General features: G+C 35.9%; 1 protein-coding gene across 4 annotated transcripts; it reads left to right on the top strand.

The window, feature by feature from the left end:
* Positions 1-1,797: 1,797 nt before the first annotated feature.
* LOC116140239 (isoamylase 1, chloroplastic-like) lies at positions 1,798-4,907 on the top strand. 4 transcript variants are annotated; one of them, XR_004129620.1, is made up of 4 exons: positions 1,798-2,178; positions 2,271-2,453; positions 2,534-2,609; positions 4,478-4,907. XR_004129620.1 is itself a non-coding variant. In XM_031425968.1 (4 exons), exons 2-4 carry the CDS (start codon positions 2,361-2,363, stop codon positions 4,847-4,849), a joined length of 339 nt encoding a protein of 112 aa, XP_031281828.1. In that variant the 5' UTR covers positions 1,798-2,052; positions 2,271-2,360; the 3' UTR covers positions 4,850-4,907. The 4 variants fall into 4 exon arrangements, 2 of the variants coding, with proteins under 2 accessions (XP_031281828.1, XP_031281770.1); XR_004129613.1 differs by having other exon boundaries at positions 2,534-2,630; XM_031425968.1 differs by having other exon boundaries at positions 1,798-2,052; positions 2,538-2,630; positions 4,697-4,907.
* The last annotated feature ends 18,452 nt before the right edge of the window (positions 4,908-23,359 follow it).

Here is a 23,359-nt window from a genome sequence, read left to right as displayed (position 1 = left end):
ATACTATTTATCCACACCAATTTAGAGAAATATTTGGACACCATTTTGGTGTTTTACATCAATTTAGTGTCTTATTAGAGAAAAAGAAAAAGAGTATTCTAAGAAATATTCTTTTTAGAATAACGGATTAGAGATATAATAGTAAAATGATGTGAAGGTTGCATAATTTTGGTATGAAAGTTATACCAATTTAATGTTTGTGGTGGAAGATAGTCATGGTTATGAAGGGAAAGAAAGAATTCCAATAATTCCAATAAATTTGGGTTGGAAATAAGTTATTCTAAAACAGTGGGGTCGGTAAACTAGAGAAGTAACCACCAATTAGTGAGGAGCTCTATATAAAGGGGTATAATCAAGAATTTGGAGATCAATAAGACGAATAAGAAATTGCTTTTGATGAAATTGAATCAGTCATTTAACTTAGGCTCCCATTTTTGGGTATTCAACTACTAGAAGGGCAATAAAACTAAATCTCTTCGGGCAACTTAATTTTTGACGCAAACAATTAGGCTTCATTTGTTTCACTCTTGCGAATATTATTTTAATTTTTTCAATAAAGTTAAATAGTAAAATTAGCTTATTCTCACAATACTATTTTATATTATTCAATTTCTTTTAAACTTTCCTAAATTTATTAATTTAATCAAACACTCTCAATTTTTTTTAAAAATTACAAAAACACCCCGCCCACCCTCCGATGGTAACGGTCGACTGTCCGTATTTAATAGGTGGATTAGAGATGTTTTTGTTAACTTTTAATATTTTATTATATGGGTATTTAGTAAATAAACAAACATAAGAGGTATTTTTATTAATTTCCAAACCATACATTGTAATACCCACTTAATTTAACTTTTTTCAAAATATTATTCTAAAAACTATCAGAATAATGAACCAAACAAACCCTTAGTATTTGAATTTCATTACGTCACAATAATTTTTAACTCCATAAGTAATTTAACTAAACACCCCCAATCAGTCAGTCGTGTGCCATTTCAATGACTTTCGGCTACCCTCCGACGGTGATGGTCGATTGCCGACATTTAATGAGTGGGTGAAAGTGTTTTTGTTAATTTTAAAACTTTTATTGTAAGAGGTGTTTAACTAAATTAATAAATATAGGAGATTAAAAATAATTTTATGAAACACATTTTCAAATTAAAATTAATAATAATCAAATTTAACTTTTTCAAAAATACTACTCAAAATAATAAAACAAACACCCACCATTAACATTTTATGTTGATAGTGAGAGGTTTTAGTAATTTCAATTTAATATTTAATTTTAAAAAATTGATTTAAGTTTTTTTAATTACATCTATTAAACGTAACAAATCTTTACGCGTTGAATTCGGTTGTGATTTAAAGCATAAAAAATCAAATACTAATAACGAACAAATCTTGAAAGATCTTTGCGGATTTTGTAATTTTCTTTGAGATTCAAAATTTCAAATCAGTAATGATTTTAAAAAGGATAATACTACACTTACAAAGTCCTTATACAAAGATATATGTACAAAGTGATGTGTCATATTATGATTAGGAGAGTGAATTTGTAAAGTCAACTTTTTAATTAAAGTTAAATTCATTGTCTAACCATAATATGATACATCACTTTGTACATGTATCTTTGTATGGGGACTTTGTAAACGTAGTATTGCTCAAAAAGTTTAAAAAATGGGAGTGTGCAATTTCTTGACACATATAGGGATAGTTTTGTCTATCGAGACAAACTTTGTCTGACATGAGTTAAAGCAAACCCAAATTTATCGGAAAAAGCGGAACTCACATCCCGTACCCATTTTTTATTGCTGAGATATTTCTCCTTCTCCACCAAATAACTTCATTTCATTTCCTTCAAAAAGCAAGGTACTTAACTCACTCTCTGAACCAATTCTTGATTGCAGTCATCCAATGAGAACGAGAATGCGAACCGTTTCTAACTCGAAACCATTAGCATTTGCTGACGTTTTCAAAAATTTAGTCGTCAAAGCGAGAAAAGAAGCCGAGTTGGAAACTGCCATCATTGAGAAGCTGAAGCGGCGGTTTAAGGTATCACAGGGTAATCCGACTCCGTTTGGAGCAATTGCTCGAGACGGTAGAGTCAATTTTTGTATATTTTCTAGCAATGCGGTTTCCGCTACTCTTTGCTTGATCACTCTCTCCGATTTGCAAGAGGTTATAATTTGATTTTTTCATGTAATTACTTGTTTTGTTATAATTAAGTCCATTTTTTTATGATTAATTTTGTGTTTTTATATTTGATGCAGGGTAGAGTCACTGAAGAAATCTTCCTTGATCCTTTTATTAATTAAATTGGAGATGTGTGGCATGTATTTGTTAAAGGAGATTTTAAAGACATGTTGTATGGATGCAAATTTGATGGCAAGTTTTCTCCTGAGCGAGGACAGTATTATGACTCTTCCAAAATAGTATTGGATCCGTATGCGAAAGTTAGTTGCGTCAAATTTCGAATTTCTGTTTACATTTTACACGATTTATCCATGGACTGATTTTAGTTTAATTTGTATAGGCAGTTATCACTCAGTAGAGGGCAGTTTGGCGTTCCGGCGCCTGATGATAATTGCTGGCCTCAAATGGTCTGCATGGTGCGTAATTCTGAGGATGAGGTGGTTGCTTCATTTACCTATTTTAATTCTTATTAAATGCGCTATCCGATATTAATTTGGATGTTAGCAGAGATGTCATATGGTTCAATGTACAGTATAAGATCTTGTAACAACCAAATTGAGTCCATATCCCTAAGCAGAGGCTAGAAAAATGAGCTTATAAGCACTCTGACAACCTTTACTGTAAATATAATCTCCTTATTCTTAGTTTAAGTAATTTTTTGGACCTTCAAATTTCTTCTTAGTATGAAAATGAAGTGTTGATTTCTCATTCCGGTGGTAAACTTATTTTTGAATTTTAATCAGTTCTAACTTTTGTGATAAACGCATTATATTATTGGTTGTTGTTAGTAACCATTATTATCTATTTATTTTACATGACCTTGGAGTTAACTGTATAGAATTGATGCCATGTCATGAATTCAATGAGCTGAGTATTTTAGCTATAATTCTTTCTTGGGCGATTATAAATATGATTTTTCACCTTGTTATCTAGAATCTGTTTTCGCTTTATACAAAATTTAAAAAAGATTCATATTGGTAAACTTTATGCAGCCTATTGTAGACTTAAACAAGCTTTGAAAATGCAACTGGAGTTCATGATAGGCTAAATTTTACGGTTTCTTAGTGATGGACTGTGTAAAATCTCATACATTGTTTTGCTGCAGTCATTGCTTTCATGATTACTGGCGTAGTGTGAACAGTTAAATCCTTCTTCTATTATGTTTTTCAAATATTCTGTTAAAGATTTCACCTAGAACGTTATTTGAATTTTTAAGTAGTCACTGTGGAGAGAAGTTACCTGCTCATTCATGTATAAGGGTGATTTTAATTTCCATCTTGAAGTTTGGGGTAATTGTGATGACTACTCTTGAGGTTTCATAAATGCACAGATCATCTTTTGGAGTAAATTGCCTTTAGAAAAAAATTGCTCTATACACATGTCAGAGGGTTAAAATCATGTAAATATATCTGGTCGATGTAGATTTTCCTGTCAAACACTATTTTAGCTCTCTCAACACATCAGAGATATTTTAGGTAATTCTGGCCCTCTAGCATTTAAGAAACTTAACTGGCAAATAGAAATCTATATGTTTATGAAACCTAAGGGGCAATCATTGTTTATATGTGTGTGTGTGTGTGTGTGTGTGTTTCTATGTATAACTTTACCTTTTAAATGTTATAACTTTCATGTTAGGCATTTTAAATATAATGTTGTTGTGAGTTTGTCATTGACTGTTACAAGTCTATTGTTCAGTAGTACAAACTTATCATTGTTACAGTACATTATGACATGGACACACACATGCACAATGAAAGAAATTCTCAAGTATGGATGTCTACCTTTTTTGTTTAATTTTATTTTATAATTCTGAACTCAACTTAGAGAGTTAGTAGGAGTTAAAGAAAAAATTAGTCTTTTAACCAATTTTTACATAAAAGAGATACGGTCCAAATTTTAAAGGGATGTAAATGATCCGTAAGAGAAGGATATAAATAATCAAATATTTGTTTCTAGTCAATTTCTTATTATAACTCTATTATTAGAATGTTTCTTTACCTTGATTTTGTACTCATGTGAATATAGATTTCTATGATAAATGATTAGTATGAGGGCTCAAATACTTTCTAGACTGAAATCTTAGTTTTTTCTATTCTCTTAAAAAGAATACTAGCTGGAAAAAAATGATTTTTAGCTCTTGGGCATGAGCAATGGTAAAGGCTGTGTTACAAATTAATAAAGTCTAATAAATAAACTGATTTATGTTAATAATATGATCTTTACAAATTGAGGAAAATCTTGATGTATTGTTGACATATCTTGTCTAATTATTATTTCTTGCCAGGGTAAATTTTTGGGGGTATTCCACTGTCAACTACTTTTCTCCTATGATAAGATATTCATATAATGGTACATGTAATTGTGGCCGTGATGCTATTAATGAATTCAACCTTCTTATTAAGGAATCACAGATATGAAGAATTGAGGTGATACCTGGTCTCAGTAACAAGGAGCATTTCTTTTCAGTAATTAACAGTTTTCCATATCTAATTTTCTTTAGCAGGTGTTCATGGATGTTGTATTCAATCACACAACTGAGGGCAATGAGAAAGGTCTTACTTTGTCTTTTAGAGGTGTTGATAATAGTGTTTATTACATGTTGGCCCCTAAGGTACTATTTTTGACACATTGCTCCTATATATACACCTTCACTTGATTCTGGTGTTGTTTAATTAATGGTCATTCTATTTGATGTGTATTTGAATTCCTAAATAAGCGGGGATAATTTAAATATAAGAAATTGTCTTTGTATTATGGTTAAAATTTAAGATATATTTTTGTAGATTTTTGAGAAAACAACAATGCTTTATTTTGTGATGATTATGGTTGGAAACAGACCAACTATTTATAGAAGTTTAGGACAAACTAAAAAAGAAAGAAATAAAAAATCCCTGATTTTAATACAAGAATCAAGGTTGAAGATCCCTGATTTTCATACTAGAATCAAGGTTGAACACCAGCTGTAAATTAGATTCTGATTTTCTACACTCCCCTTCAAGTTGGGTTATAGATATCAGTCATACCCAGCTTGAATCTCAAATCTTCAAAACTCATTCTAGGAAGAGCCTTAGTGAGGATGTTGGTTGTCTGAAAAGTGGTTAGAGTGTAAACCATTGAGATGATTCCTTCTTCTATCTTCTCCTTAATAAAATGTCGATTGATTTCCACATGTTTTGTTTGATCATGATGGATTGGGTTCTTTGTAATGCTTATGGCAGCTTGATTATCACAGAACATCTTCATAGGATCTTCTAATTGAATTTGCAATTCTTATAAAAGTCTTCTTAACCAAATTCCTTCACAAATTCCTTATGCCATAGCTCTAAATTCTGCTTCTGCAGTTCTTCTTGCTACCACTGGTTGTTTCTTGTTACGCTAGGTAACCAAGTTTCCCTATACAAACGTGTAATACCCTGAAGTTGATCTTCGGTCAGTTATGGACCCAACCCAATCAGCATCGGTAAATATCTTCACATCTCTTTTTTGTGTTTTCTTGAAATACAATCCCCTTCCTGGAGTCATTTTTTGATATCTTAGAATCCGATAAACAACTTCCATGTGTTCCTCAGTTGGATTATTCATGAATTGACTAACCATGCTAACAGAAAAACTGATATCAGGCCTAGTGTGAGAAAGATAGATAAGTTTTCCAGCAAGTCTTTGATATCTTCCTTTGTCAACTGGAACACTTCCTTCTGCAACTCCCACCTTTGTAGTATAGTACATAGGTGTATCAGCAGGTTTACAGTCAAGCATGCCAGTTTCCTTCAATAAATCAAGGACATATTTTAGCTACAAGACAACAATTCCCTTCTTTGATCGAGCAATTTCCATTCCGAGGAAGTATTTAAGATTTCCCAAGTCATTGATTTCGAACTCTTTAGCAAGGAATTTCTTGAGATTACTTATTTCCTCCTCATGATCTCTTGTCAAAATTATATCATCTACATATACAATGATGATGGCTAATGCTCCCCTAGTAGATTGTTTTATGAATAAGGTATGATCAGAGTGACATTGTGAATACCCAACTTTTTTCACAGCCTTGATAAAACGGTCAAACCGAGCTCGAGGGGACTGTTTGAGCCCATAAAGAGATTTTTTGAGTCTGCTTGAGTCTCCAATCCTGAGGGAATTTGTATATACACTTCTTCTAGGTCACCATTAAGAAAAACATTCTTGATATCTAGTTGATTAAGACACCAGTCACGGTTTGCAGCCAGGGATAACTAGGCTCTAATTGTGTTTAATTTTGCAACAAGTGCAAAAGTCTCTCGGTAGTCAATTCCATAGGACTGAGTGAAGCCCTTTGCTACAAGTCGTGCTTTGAACCTATCAATACTTCCGTCGGCTTTGTATTTTATTGTGAAAATCCACTTGCATCCCACTGGATTCTTCCCTTCTAGGAGTTCTGTAAGTTCCCATATGTCATTCTTTTCTAAAGCTTTGACTTCATCTTCAATGGCAACTCTCCACTTAGGTACTTGTAGTGCTTCTTGAACAGTGTTTGGAATCTGAATATCAGTAAGATTGGCAACAGATGCACGATATCTTATTGACAAATTTTTGTAAGAGATGAAGTTATAGATTGGGTGGCTTGTGCATGATTTGGTTCCTTTTCTTTTTGCAATACGTAAATCAAGATCATTATTCTCTACCTGATCGGACTCAATGAGATCGTTATTAGTGTTACATGAAGGTGTTTCCTCTGGATTTGGATTCAATTCATCTTCATGGACTGGCCAGGGATGTGTTTGGTCCTTTATATATCTTCTTGATTTTCCTTCTTTTTCCTGGAATAGACAATGAACTCACTGTTTTTCACAGTTTGAGGCTGAGTTGGTTGAGAAATGAGTGGAGTTGGAGTACTTGACTCGGCTTAAGAAGGATTAGACTCAGAATCAATAATGAGCATTCAGATTCAGATATTCTTATTGGTATCTCGGCTATGGGAGCTATAGGTGTCTCGATAGGTTTTGTTTCCCAAAATTGGTATTCCGGGATTCTATTCTCCCATTGAATATCATTTTTGGGATAATATGGCTGGTTTTCAAAAAAGTTTACATCCATTGTGTTGTAGAGTTTTCTTGTGATGGGGGGAGTAACACTTGTATCCTTTTTGACTCGATGAATACCCTAGAAAGATGCACTTAATAGCCCTTGGATCAAGTTTACTTTGGTTTGGTTGTTTATTATAAACAAATGCCATACAACCAAACACATCGGTGGAAGAGTGGAAATTAGCCGAGTATGAGGATATGATTTGAGTAGGATTAGACTAGGAGTTTGGAAATTTAACACACGAGAAGACATTCTATTTATGAGATAAGTGACAGTGAGAACAGCTTCTCCCTAAAAATTTTTTGGAACATTGGTGGAGATCATGAGTGATCTTGCAACTTCTAACAAGTGCTTATTTTTTCTTTTCAGCTACCCCATTTTGTTGTGGGGTATCAATGTATGAACTTTGATGAACTATTCCTTCTTTTAACAAGTAATTATCTAGAAAAGAATTGAAATAATCCTTTGCATTGTCGGTTTTCAAAACTTGTATTTTGACATGGAATTGTGTTTGAATCATGGTATGAAAGTTTTTGAAAATTTGACTTACTTCAGATTTGTCTTTCATTAAGAATACCTAAGAAATTCTAGTGTGATCATCAATGAATGAAACAAACCATCTAGTGCCAGTAACATTTCTTATTCTAGATGGTCCCCAGAAATCACTACAAATCATTGAAAAAGGGTAAGATGGTTTATAAAACTGAGTTGGGTAAGAGTTGTGAACTTTTTTAGATAATTGACATATTTCACACTGAAAATTCTTGGAATTATTCTTAAATAATGATGGGAAAAGTTTTATGAGATACATGAAATTAGGATGACCCAATCGATAATGCTATAACATAACACTATTCTCATTATTTGGAACACAAACAGAAAAAGATAATCTTTCACTACTTGTGGACTAAGGTTGTTTTTCAGGAAAATCAATGGTCTTGAAGATATAGAGACCCAAACACATATCAGCACTGCCAATCGTCTTCCCTAAATCCAGATCCTGAAAAACACAATAATTTGGGAAAAATTTAGTAACACAATTCTTATCTCGAGTGACTTTACTGATAGATAGCAGATTACAATCAAGATTAGGAACAAAAAGAACATATTTAAGAGTTAGGTTCTTGGAAATAACAATAGACCCAATGTCAGCTACATTTGAGAGAGAACCATTTGCAATATGAACAGTGAAATTTCCAACACAAGGTGTATAATTTTTAAACATTGTAGGCTTCGTTTGGTTCAAGATTGGGAACATTATTCTTAGTATTCCCAAAAAAGTTAAACAGTAAAATACCCAAAAACTCTCATTTTGGGAAATACTATTTTTAATATTATTTAATTTTTTTTAAACCCTCTAAATTTATTAATTTAATTAAATACCCCTAAATATTTTTTTAAAAATTACAAAAACACCCCAACAATCCACATTTACCAGATTCTGGCCACCACCACCGGAAAATGGTTGGAATCTAGTAGGATGGCGCACTACCGGCTGAATCTAGCCTTTTCTGACCAGATCCACGGTGGATCTGGTCGGAAAAGGCCAGATCTTTGGCCGTAACAGTCGGTCACGATGGCCAACAAACGGTCGTCGTTGACCATCAACGACGACCATTTGTTGGCCGTCGTTGAGATCAAATACGGCCAGATATGGCCGTCGACGGTCAGATCTGGCCGTTGACGGTCAGATCTGGCCGTAGATCTGGCCTTTGCCGGCCAGATCCACTGTGGATCTGGCCGGAAAAGGCCATATCGGCGCATGACCGGCAAGATCCAGTCGGTCATGCGTCGATAAGGCTACTCCGGCCACCTCCAGTGGTGGTGGCCGGTTGGGGGTATTTGAGGGTGGGTTGGGGGTGTTTTTGTTAACTTTTAATGTTTTATTATAGGGGGTATTTTGTAAAAAAACAAACATAAAGGGTATTTTATTAATTTATAAATTCTACATCGTAATACCCGCCCAATTCAACTTTTTTTTAACTTTTTTCAGAAAACTTTTCCCAAAAACACCCAATTGTGAACCAAACGAAGCCGTAATATCTCCTGACATGTGATCAGATGCTTCGGAGTCGATAATCCAGCAGTTTCCATGTTCTTTTCTAACATTTAGGGCTATGAGAAAGTTACCTTTTTGGGCCAAAGATCCAGATCCTAGGAAGAATTGGAATTGGAAGATAATGAACCTTGTATGGATTGAGTGATCAATTTTTGTAGAATTTCCAATTGTTCCTTGCTGAATGGACTTGGGTTTGGATCTGCTAGTTTATCCTCAATCGAAACATGGTGGCCACGACTTTCCTTAGGCTTCCAATTTGCTGGTTTGCCATGAATTTTCCAATAGGTATCCTTGGTGTGACTTGGTTTTTTGCAATGATCGCACAAGGGTCTTCCTCCCCTTTGACAGTTGTCATTGGATGAGGAAAATTGTTCCCTTACAACAAGAGCAGATCCCTCAGTAATCTGTTGATTGTTTTGAGTACCTAACATAAGCTTCTTTCAACTTTCTTCTTGGAGGACCTCTGAAACTACCTCCCGGATGTTAGGTAGAGGTTTAGTTCCCAAAATTCTGCCTCGAATTTCATCAAGATTCTTACTTAAGCCTAATAAGAATTTGTATATTCGTTTCTTTTCCACAATCTTTTTGAATCTTGCTGCATCAGCACTACAGTTCCACTTGTGGGTCTCATGTAAGTCAAGCCGTTGCCAATAGCGATTGAGACGGCTATAGTACTGAGTGACTGGTAAATCCCCTTGATGCAAATAATGAAGTATTACTTCAATCTCAAAGGATTATGCAGTATCTTCTTTATCTGAGTATGTTTGCTTGGCTACTTCCTAGATTTCTTGAGCAGTTTTGTAGAGCAGGAAATCATCCCCAATATCGGTATTCATGGAGTTGATCAGCCATGACATAACTGTGCTGTTTTCTGCCTTCCACCTTTTGAATATCGGAGCATCCTCAGTTGGTTGAACTGCTGTTTTAGTAAGATAATCATCCTTTCCTCGGCCTCTTACAAACATCATCACTAAATTAGACCATTGGATGTAGTTTTTTTCATTCAGTTTGTGCCCTGTAATGGGAAAAGCTGAGCCATCGGATCCACCGTGACTGCTGGACTCAGAAACTTCATGGTTGCTGTTTGAACTAGTAATTCTTTGACCAGTTGTCACTTCAGAGATGTTCTCGCTAGTTGCTTCTTTGTCAATTGCCATTCCATATTTTGTCATGGCAGATTGAAAGAATGGTATTTAGGTTGAGAGAAGAGCTTTCAACAGGTTGAGAGAGGTTTCAGCAGGAAGAACTGAGACAACAGATGGCAGAGAGGTTTCAGCAACCTTGCTTTGATACTATGTAGATTTTTGAGAGAACAACAATGCTTTATTCTGTGATGATTATGGCTGGAAACAGACTAGCTATTTATACAAGTTTAGGACGAACTAAAAAAGAAAGAAATAAAAAATCCCTGATTTTAATATAAGAATCAAGGATGAAGATCCCTGATTTTCATACTAGAATCAAGGCTGAACACCAACTGTAGTTACAAAGCTGTAAATTAGATTTTGATTTTCTACAATTTTTCTTCTTGATTCTTTGATGTTTTGTGAATCTTCTCTTTTTTGTCTTGTAAGGTTGCTGTAGAATGGTTGGACAAAAGATAAGATAGATAAAGAAATAGAGAGAAATATTGAGAAAGAGAGAAAGGTGAATAATTTAGAAGAACAAGAAAAGGGATAAAGCCTAATTTGCAACGATCCATTGTTAATGTTATCTGAGGTAAAATTAATCTCCATTGTTAATAATCCATCAAAGGTTTTACAAAACTTCGAGCCCTATATGTAGTGGCCAATAATACTATAAGAAACCCTAATCATACTTACATAAACAAGTAATAAAAATATAAATATGAAATCAAATCCAGCTAAAATAAGATTTAAATATCTAAATCTAAAATACTTCATATCATGAGTATAAATTAATCATTGAATTCTCATTATTCTTCCCATACAAGAAACATGCGACTGTTGGTGAGTTTAGTAGGATCGAAAGAGAGATGAAACTTCTTCATATTAGATGGACTACTTTTATTTGTAGAAAAATAAAACTTTGTTGGAGAAATAGGTGAAAATTTAAACGATTTAAATGTAATTGATGTGAAATAAAGATTTTAATTCACTTTTATTTCATATATCGTTTTTGGTCAACGCAAATGCTATTTATTGTTAAAAAATCAAACTCTTATATCTATTACTATTGTTATAGTTTCTTGATATTACTAATTACGTAATGAGTACATAAAAGATGGTTTTCCCTGCCAAATAAATTCAAATACCATCACCATATCAATTTATGCGTACATATCTTTTTACATTGATATTATTGTATATTAATAAATATGTAATTTGGTTCTAGTTTGGGTTTTTTGATCTTAGAAATTTAACCCAACCAAATCGCCTAAATTTTACTTTGTTTTAGTTTGGTTTGATTTGAAATATTAATATACCAAAACTGCTAATTTTGGTTTGATTTAGTTTAGTTTTTTGGTTCAGACTTTTCTGCACATCCTATTTAGGACTTAGGAGGTTGAGGGGGACTACTTTAGGTTTTAGGAAGCATTTGGAAGTTATTCAATGGAGTTTGGGCTCTAGAACCAAATTGATGTTTTACAAGTAAGATAAGGAACTAAGATGGATAAAGGAATGGAAAATAATATAGTTACCGAAGGATGCGCACTGAATTCATGCACCGAATGACATGACGCAATCCTGATCGTCGATTAATTATGAATTAATATTAATCGCGGTCAGGATTTTGCCACGTCTATGGAACAAATCCTCTAACGAATGGTGGTGCATGTGATCCTTAGACTTGAGATCACCGGAGCGCCTTGTGCACCGATTGGTGTAGTTTGACATTAGCCCAACACAGTTCTATTTAGAGCTGTCAATACGGTGGTGATTGGCTGCATCAAGGAATGGATCGACAGACGATTCATCACTCCCGGGTAGGGGGGAAGTTATCTCACGGTGTAATTCAGTAAATGACAATGACACTAAAACAGTGGCTACAGTGGGATTGAGTTGTTGCTCTATTTAGTTTAAAATTTAGGTCATTGGTTCAATAACTGAATACATAATATTGAGAGTAACTGAGGTTGACACTATTTCTATGCCTAGGTCTCATTGAGATAACGGATGATGAAATGATTAGATTATAAGGTAACCATATCATTGACAGGTAGCTGCTTCGCTGAATTTGAATCTATCGGGTGGCCATGATGCCTTGCTAGGGGCCAATCTTGGTTTGTGTGTAGTGAGATGATTAATTGGTGTTAATCGTGATACTACACACTATCGGTATGATGAGGAGCCTACAGGTCACACACATAGAAGATAATTTAAGAACTAGTTTGTAAGGAGAACGTTTTCGTCTTTTTAGGCGAAAGGGTATTTTGGTAATTTTACAGTGTAATTAAATTTGTTGAGGTCATAGCCAATATTTAATTTGTTATAAAATTAAATAAGTGAAATTTTATTTAAATATGTGTTCGCATATATTTAAATGAATTATTGTTATTGTTAAATGTTAATATATATGAAATATATATATTAATTGAATTTAATTAAAATAACAATAATAATGATTAAAATATCTAAATGGGGCTGTTTTGACATAGGAGTTGTTTGGGTTGGTTCCCAAACCCATTCCATGATGGAATAGGGCAATGTGTGCACCATATAAGTGCAACACTTTGTGAAATTAATTAATTAATTAATTCAATCATTTCCAAGAAAAATTCCAGCCCCTTTTCTCTCATCCACGCCACTTCATACTTGATTGAATCAAAGTTTCATTTTTGATTTTGTTCTTGGTTCTTAAGACTAAAGAAGATATAACAAATCCCTCTTTAGTTCATTGGGATTATCTTCGTGTGGACTACCGCGGGTTCGATCCTACCCTTGAATCGGTAGCGAATGCCATTAAGAGTTAAAGTTGGAGGAGCTTCCAAACGTGGGTATTATTTCTTAACTTTAAATTGATTTTCTGTAGATTTTAATATATGCTGTATAAACTATAAATTTGTGCCTTGATCTTGGTTCTAAGAAACCATCCATGTTGTTCATGTTTTATTTTTTCGCTACCATAACTTGATCATTTCCTAACAGTGATATCAGAGCCATGGGTACCAAATTTTACAATTTATTGTATGATTTATAACATTTATTTGTTTGATAACATGTTATTTTTGTAAAATCTGCAAAATCTGTTTTTGAATGAATGATGTAATTGATCAATTCGTGCAAAATCTGTTGATGGATGTTATATTGGTTGGTTGGTATCCTGGCCAAATGCTTGTGCATTCGATTTGATTTGGATACGTGTTATTACATGAAAAACTGCAAAAACGTGAAATGTACATTTTTGGGATTTCCAGACTTCGCCGCAGCAACGTTTTTACTGGAATTTTCAGGGTTGCCTGTTTCACCGTGGCGAAATAAAACTTCGCTGCGGCAACAAAGTTGCTGTCCCAATTTTGTATTTTTCGTAAAGGGACAAAACTGCAGTTTTTAATAACCTATAAAGTCAATAATCATTCTGCACATATAAGAGGGTTATTGATAATTAACCCACCCAATTCAAAAATTGATTGTTTTTGAAATGTATGCCATGTACTTGTTTGTATATTGCATGGTGCCCGGTACATGAGCCTTATGACCTATGGTGAATGTTTTAAATTTCTGGGTATGTATGGTTTTAATTTATTAAACAGGGCTTGTGTGTCTCACCTTTCTCCCCTTCTCGATGTACATTCTTTTCTCATCTCATTCCCCTCGAATGTAAATCAAGGTTTCTAAATTTATTGATGTAAAATTACTTTAGATTAATTTTATTGTAAATTTAGTGTGATGTTTTTGTAATGTATTTGAGGCGGAGCAAAGGACGAGGCAATCGTACTTGAAGACTCAAGATATTTATTACAGGACCCCTAGGTGACCTATCGATTCCTCTGGACTCGAGGAAATCGGTTTTAGTTGGGCCATGTACTGGCACATTTTAATATTATGTTTAAAATGCATGCTAAGGTTGAATGTTCAATAACATGCCAAACAATGTCATTCTAATAAAGATAATAATTTGGTGAGACATTAAATAATAAACCCTGAATTAAAGTATATTAAGTCACGTATGCCTTCCATCTTCATGGTTTTAATCAAACAACTGTTCGTTGGAACCTTATTCGCCAAAGCGAAGGGTACACTTCTACCAGTGGGAGGTTAAAATTCATTAGAGTTTTCCTTAATGGTGATGGGTCGACTTAAAATGACGGTTTTTCTTGTTCGTCAAAGCGAAGGTTGATAAACGCGTCATAGGCATAGTATAGAAGTACACATATTGTGAGTACATGGTGGCATGTAGGGTCCACTCTACTGATAATCAGAATCACACTTGAGGACAATGGTTGGGGCCATTGGATTGTGTGATTGGCTTGTTGGCTTTTTACATTTGAGATTGATAGTAAGAGCTATCAACTGGTGTGGATTAAGTTTGTTGGCCTACCTAATCAACTCATTTTGGCTTGTTCACCAAAGTAAAAGTTTGAAATAGGCCAAATGGGATCTCACTCCACTAGGAAAGCCAACGGGCTTTCCTGAGTTAATAGTGAGGGCCATTAACTTGAGAAAAATAGTGGCAGCGTCATTTAATAAAAGACCATATTAAATAATAATGAACTTTATAATGACTTTATCTTTTCTGCACTTGTAGATTCACCAAAATGAGCATTATGAACCTACGACCGATAGTCGAGAAAGAAAACAGGTTGGATGGATCCAATTTCTCAGATTGGTATCGTAATCTTCATATTATACTCAAGTCGGAAAAGAAATTGTATATCCTTGAAAAGCCATACATGGCTGAGCCTAATCCTGATGCCACTCAGGAAGTAAAGGATACTTATCAAAAATTCCTTGATGATGCTGATGGCATTCAATGCTTGATGTTAGCATCGATGATACCAGTGCTACAAAAGCAGCATGAGAATATGGACGTTGCTGCCATTTTTCTATACCTCAAGGAGCTTTTCGAAGGGAATGCTTGACATGAGAGATATAAGGTATCAAAAGCATTGTTTGGAAGTTGTCTGACTGAGGGAGCCCAAGTTGGTCCTTATGTGCTCAAGATGATCTAGAAAGGCTTGAGACTTTAGGATTTGAGTTGGATGTAGAATTACAAATGGATTTAATTATGCAATCCTTGCCTGACTCTTATGCACCGTTCATAATGAATTTCAATATGAACATAATGGTGAAAACCCTATCGGAACTTTTGAACATGCTGAGGACTACAGAGCAGGACTTGAAGAAGTCTAAGCCTATTTTACTGGTTGCTATCAGTAAAGGAAAGGGTAACGGCAAGGGTAAGGCCAAGGCCAAACCCAAGCCCAAGCCCAAAGGACAGGTTGCTCTTGGGCCTAAGAGTGGCATAGGGAAGGGAAAAGTAGTCTGCGTCTATTGTGGCAAGCCTGAACACTGGAGGAAACACTGCAAGGCTTTCCTCGCAAGCAAGAAGAAGTTAGATGCTACGACTTCAGGTATATTTATGATTGAGATTAACTTCTCTCCCTCAACATCTTGGGTCATTGACACTGGATGTGGTACTCACATTTGTACTGATGTGCAGGGACTAAGGCAGAGTAGAGTGCTCGCCAAAGGCGAGTTGGACCTATGAGTTGGAAATGGAGCATATGTGGCTGCATTGGCTGTAGGGACCTACTGTTTATGTTTGCCTACGGGTTTGTTGTTGGAACTACATAACTGTTATCACATACCTTCTATTTCTAGAAATATTATTTAAGTATCCACTTTGGATAATATAGGGTATCATTTTAAGATATCTAATGGATTGTTATCCTTTAATTTGAATGTTATTCTATTTGGAATTGCAAAGTTATATAATGGGTTATATGTTCTTGATTTAAATGATAAAAATATTCTCAATGTTGAAACCAAGAAAGCTAAACATAACGATAAAAACCAGACATATCTCTAGGATTGTAGATTGGGTCATGTTAATAATATATACCCCAACAAAATGGAGTGTCTGAAAGGAGGAATAGGACATTACTTGACATGGATAGGTCCATGATGAGTTTTAGTGATTTTCCTGCATCATTCTGGGGTTATGCCCTAGAAACTGCAACTCATGTTTTGAATCGTGTGCCGTCAAAGTCTGTAGATAAGACTCCATATGAACTATGGAGTGGGCGAAAGCCCAACTTGTCTTATCAAAGGATTTGGGGTTGCGAAGCTTATGTTAAGAATTTAACTTCGAACAAGCTGGGCCTAAAATTCTGTAAATGTATATTTGTAGGGTATTCAAAGTAGACCAAAGGATACTATTTCTACCACCCAAAAGAGCACAAAATTTTTGTTACTCGTTCTAGTGTCTTCCTAGAAAAGGAACTTTTTCTAAGAAGAACTAGTGGGAGAAAAGTAGAACTCGATGAAGTTCTAGAACCACAAATTACACTAGACAAAGGACTAGATGATGTGCCACAGGAAGTGGTTGAACATCATGAGGAGGTTACTCCACAAACTGTAGATCAAAGTGAACCACCTCAGGTAGCACAAGAGCTATGTAGATCTGGGAGAGTGCGCCATGAGCCCGAGAGATACGGTTATCTCGTGACTCAACATGGTGACGTACTAGTCTACGAAGACGATGAACCCAGAACCTACGAAGACGCTATATCGGATCTAGATTTCGTTAAATAGCTTGAAGCCATGAAATATGAGATGGACTCCATGTACCAAAACCAAGTATGGTCTTTGATGGAACCACTTGAAGGGGTAAAACCCTTAGCGTGTAAATGGGTCTTCAAGAAGAAGACTGACATGGATAGCTAGGTGCATACTTATAAGGCACGACTGGTTGCCAAAGGTTTCAAAATCGAAATGACACTAAAACTGTGGTCACAGTGGGATTGAGTTGTTGCTCTATCCAATTTATAATTCAGGTCATAGGTCCAGTAACTGAATACATAATATCGAGAGTAACTGAGGTTGACACTATTTCTATGCCTCGGTCTCGTTGAGATAACGGATGATGAAAGGATTGGATTGTACGGTAACCATATCGTTGATAGGTAGCTGCTTCGCTGAATCTGAGTCTATTGGGTGGCCATGGCTAGGGGCCAATTTTGGTCTGTGTGTAGTGAGATGATTAATTGGTGTTAATCGCGATACTACACACTACCGGTATGGTGAGGAGCCTACGGGTCACATACATAGAAGATAATTTAAGAACTAGTTTGTAAGAAGGACGTTTTCGTCTTTTTAGGCGAAAGGGTATTTTGGTAATTTCACAGTGCAATTAAATTTGCTGAGGTCGTAGCCAATATTTAATTTGTTAATAAAATTAAATAAGTGAAATTATATTTAAATATGTGTTCGCATATATTTAAGTGAATTATTGTTATTGTTAAATGTTAATATATATAAAATATATATATATATATTAATTTAATTTAATTAAAATAACAATAATAATGATTAAAATATCTAAATGGGGCTGTTTTGACATAGGAGTTGTTTGGGTTGGTGCCCAAACCCATTCCATGATGGAATAGGGCAAAGTGTGCACTATATAAGTGCAACACTTTGTGAAATTAATAAATTAATTCATTCAATTATTTCCAAGAAAAATTCCAGCCCCATTTCTCTCATCCACGCCACTTCACACTTGATTGAATCAAAGTTTCATTTTTGATTTTGTTCTTGGTTCTTAAGACTAAAGAGGATCTAGCAAATCCCTCTTTAGTTTGTTGGGATTATCTTCGTGTGGACTACTGCGGGTTTGATCCTACCCTTGGATCGGTAGCGAATGCCATTAAGAGTTAAAGTTGGAGGGGCATCTAAACATGGGTATTATTTCTTAACTTTAAATTGATTTTCTGCAGATTTTAATATATATTGTATAAACTGTAAATTTGTGCCCTGATCTTGGTTCTAAGGAACGATCCATGTTGTTTATGTTTTTGTTTTCCACTGCCATAACTTGATCGTTTCCTAACAGACGCTCCTCTTAAACGAGATTCTCTTCTAAGTCCACTTCCTCTACTTTCAGTATATGGGAGTGGTCGCTGACATACTTTCGAAGCATCAAGATATGAAACACATTATGCACCCTATCCATGCTAGGTGGTAGCGCCAACTTATAAGCTACCTTTCCTACTCGTTGTAATACTTCAAATGGACCAATGTATCTCGGTGCTAACTATCCTTTGTCACCAAAACGCATTACCCGCTTATAGGGGGAAACTTTTAGAAACACTTTATCACCTACTTCGAACTCAACATCTTTTCTCTTCAAATCTGCATAGCTTTTCTATCTGTCTTGGGCTTGCTTCATTCTACTTCTGATCAACTTGATATCCTCTATCATTTTCCGAGTTATCTCCGGCCCAAGAGCTGTATTCAACACATCTTTCTCTCTTACCTCGTCCCAATGCAACGGAGATCTACATCATTTACCATACAAGGCTTCATAAGGATCCATTTTAATTGTAGACTGATAGTTGTTATTATAGGCAAACTCCACTAAAGTTAACATCTCATGCCAAGTCATTCTATAATCCATACAACATACTCTCAACATATCCTCAAGTATCTGATTTGTTCTCTCAGTTTGGCCATCTGTCCGAGGATGGTATGCTATACTAAATGCTAATTTGGTACCCAAATTTCTCTGTAGACTAGTCTAGAAAGCTGAAACAAATATGGAATCTCTATCTGACACTATGGTCTTGGGCACACCATGGAGTCTGACTATCTCCCTGACCTAGATCTAGGCCAACTGATCTAAGGTAGTGTTATCCTTTACTGGAAGAAAATGGGCTGATTTAGTTAATCTGTCTACTATCACCCATATGGCATTAAACCCTTTTTGAACTATGGGAAGACCTGTAATAAAATCCATGGATATACTCTCCCATTTCCATTCAGGAATGCTAAGTGGCTGAAGCAATCCTGACGGCCTTTGGTGTTCTGCTTTTACTTGTTGACAAACCAAGCACTTAGCCACATAATCTCCGATACCTCTCTTCATACCTGGCCATCAATAACCATTTTTTAAGTCTTGATACATCTTGGTTACTCTAGGATGAGCAGTGTATGGTGTGTCATGAGCCTCCGTAAGAATTCTCTTCTTCAATTCAACATCTTGGGGAATGCATAAGCGATCCCTAAAACAGAGGACACCATCTAACAGGCGGAATTCTTGTATCTTGCCCTCAAGCACTTGCTAACTTATTTTCAGACACCACTCATCGGCAACTTGCTTTTCCTTAATCTCTTCCAGTAAAGTGGACTGAATTTCTAACCTGGCAATCCTTCCCGATATCACCTCAATCTGTTCTCTACACAATTCTTTCAATAATTCTTGCTGCTTTGTGAGTAGGCCTTTCTACTTAAGGCATCAGCTACTACATTGGCTTTTCTAGGCTAATACTTAATTTTGCAATCATAATCTTTAACCAGCTCTAACCATCTCCTCTGTCTCATATTCAACTCCCTCTGAGTAAAGAAATATTTCAAACTCTTGTGGTCGGTGTAGATAAATCTCTTTGCACCATATAGGTAATGCCTCCATATCTTTAATGCAAAGACTACAGCTGCCAACTCTAAATCATGTGTAGGGTATCTCGTCTCATACTCTTTCAACTGTCGAGAAGCATAAGCTATCACCTTACCCAACTACATCAACGCAGCACCAAGTCCTTGTAGTGAGGCATCAGTATAAATGTCATAATCCTCACCCTCCTGTGGTAATACCAAAATGGGAGCAGTGGTTAATCTTCTCTTCAATTCTTGAAAACTCTCTTCACAAGCATCTAACCATACAAAAGGAGTTCTCTATTTGGTGAGAGCTGTCAGCGGCTTAGCCAACTGGGCAAATCTTGCTACAAATCGCCGATAATAGCCTACCAGTCATAAGAAACTTCTAACCTCCTTTATTGTCTTCGGCTTGTGCCACTCAAGAATTGCCTTCACTTTGCTAGGATCCACTGATATACCTTCTTTAGAAAGAATATGGCCCAAAAATATCACTTGATCCAGCCAAAACTCACACATAGAAAACTTGGCAAACAACTTTTTTTCTCTCAATCACTGCAACACAAATCTTAGGTGTTCCTCATGCTCCTTTCTTGACTTGGAATAAACCAGGATGTCATCAATAAACACCACTATAAATTGATCAAGACAATCGTGAAACACGCGGTTCATTAAATCCATAAAAACTGCTAGGCCATTGGTTAACCCAAAAGGCATCACCACAAATTCATAATGCCCATATCTCGTCCGAAAAGCAGTCTTGGCAATACCTTGTTCCACCACTCTTACTTGATGATAACCCGACGTCAAATCAATCTTTGAAAACACTGCTGCTTCTTTCAGCTAATAAAATAAGTCATCTATACAAGGCAACGGGTACTTATTCTTCACTGTCACTTTATTCAACTCTCTATAATCTATACACATCCACAGAGATCCATCTTTCTTCTTCACAAACAAATTTGGAGCTCCCCAGGGAGAATGACTGGGTAGAATAAAACCCTTATCTAGGAGTTCTTGGAGTTGCTTCTTCAATTCCTTAAGCTCGACTAGGGCCATTTGGTAAGGTGCTTTAGAAATTGGTGCGGTCCTTGGTGCCACTTCAATACTGAATTCTACTTCTCTTTTTGGAGGTAAACATGGCAAATCTTGCGAAAATACATCTAAAAACTCCAGAACTATTAGCACATTCTGAATATCTGGATGTAGGACATCACTACTGTGCACTACATGGGCAAAGTACCCAGAACACCATTTTCTTAACATCTTTCTAGCCTTTATATTACTGATTAACATACTCAACTGATGGCCCTCTCCAAAACTAAATTTATCTCCGTCATCAAGATTAAATCTTGCTTTTTTCTTCCGACAATCAATTTCTACTCCCTGCCTCCCTAGGAAATCCATGCCCAAAATAACATCAAAGTCGGGCATATCGAACACTATCAAATCAACTGGTAACTCTCTTCCATGGATCACTATAGACTCCCCTGGAAGCATCTCATGGGTCATTACACTAACCCCATTAGGTAATTCTATCTTAATAGGCTGATCTACTACAACAGGTTTCAAACCTAATCTTTCTACCATTCCATGAGTAATAAAAGAATGTGTAGCTCCAAAATCAATCAATGCATAAAGAGGAACTGCATGAAATAATAACTGACCAGTAATTGCAGATGGACTGACCTCTGCTTCACTCTGTGCCACAGTAAACACCTGGGCATTTGTACCTCTGGAAGTCTGTGCTGCGGGTGCAGGAGGGGCTTTACAATCTTTCATCAAGTGCCTCGACTGTCGGCACCTATAGCATACATTTCGGCCTAATTCCCTTAAACACTCCCCCGGGTGCGTTCTTCCACACTTAGGACATGGGGGGAATTCAATAGTTCTTAGCCGTTTACTCTGCCAGTCTCTTCTGTTCTTCTTAGGTTGGAATCTCTTGTTCCTTACTTCCCTATTTCTTGAAATATCATTTCTCTCTCTCGGTGGAGCGGGGGATGGGTCACTCGATACTGTTGTTGATGGTCCCATTGAGGTGAGCTTATTTACAAATATTTCTGCCCTTAAAGCTCGCTCTAAAGCTTCACTATAAGTATGAGGGGGCTCAGCTCCTGCCATCACATCACAGGCTATTTCTTGTTTCAACCAATGAACAAACTTATCTTTTCTCAGCTCTGGTGTGTTTACTATACCGGGTGTGAACCGTGCAAAAGAGTTAAATCTTACAGAATACTCTTTTACCATACTAGACCCTTGCTTCAAACTGATAAACTCTTGAATCTTCTCATGAACCCGATCCACTGTTCTATATTCAGCCTCAAACAATCTTCTGAACTCTTCCCATGTCATAGAAGCTAAATCGTGGGTATCTTCCATCAATTCCCACCAAATTCGGGCATCACCTTGAAATAGAAAGCTTGCATACAGTATCTTTTCTCTGTCCGTCATAGGAAAAAGTGTCGTCGTGCGTTCCACAGACCTAAACCGTTCCTCTGCCTCTAATGGGTCTATGGTACCCCTAAATTTGGACGGTTGGTGTTGGCTTGGCAGTCCATAAATAGGCTCAATACGGTTCTACACTGTCGGAGGTACCTACCTTTCTCTTTCTTCCTTGGTGGTCGGTACACGAATGGGGGTTTCAACTCTCTCTGGTACAGCTCTCCCCTGACTCTCTACTAACACTTGCTGTACAATACTATGAATTCTTGCCTCATCAAGGATAGGAGGAGTAGGTTCTGGCGGGTTGGAAGTTTCCCCCGCACTCATTGCATTCTTACTACCTGCTCGAGTTCTACGTCTCATCTACAAAACAACCACACTTGAATCAACTCAAATAACTTATCTACTACTATAAGTAAGGAAAGAAATAATCTTACAACGATCGGTTATGGAACGTCAGCGCGGTAGGAGGGGCACACTGTCAAATCCCAAAATCTTTGCTCTGATACCAAAAATGTAATGACTCTCTTTCTAGCTAGTATACTCGTAAAATAACAGTAAAACTCACTAAATATATATATATATATATATATAGAAGAAAATATACATATAAACGAGTATAAAATTATGGGCCCATATTTAATTTTCTTTATATACAAATCTTTACATAATATAATAAAGTCTCAAAATAGTAACTTGACAGTTTTGCCCAACCCTTTCGTTGCGTGATGTTCCAAGTGTCTGCATCTCACCTGTTACCTGCAAAAGCATTAAAAACAACAGGGTGAGTACTAATTGCCTAGTAAGTAAACCCACTATGCTGCCCTTCTCTCTCCGTTGCTTAAATTCTGAATTTCTTTCCTTAGTTCACACTTCCCCATTCTTCTATATTCTTTCTCTACTCTTACTCTGTTTTTCTCTTTGTTCTTTCTCTGTTTTTCCTTCTGTTCTTTCTCTATTCTTTTTCTCTCTGCTCTTTCTCTATTCTTTCTCTCTCTGTTCTTTCTCTATTCTAATTTCCCACTACTCAGATAATGGGCATGGTATT

This window comes from Pistacia vera, unplaced genomic scaffold (assembly GCF_008641045.1).
Source record: "Pistacia vera cultivar Batoury unplaced genomic scaffold, PisVer_v2 Contig1004, whole genome shotgun sequence".
Taxonomy (NCBI): Eukaryota; Viridiplantae; Streptophyta; class Magnoliopsida; order Sapindales; family Anacardiaceae; genus Pistacia; species Pistacia vera.
This window is presented reverse-complemented; position numbering and strand designations above follow the sequence as displayed.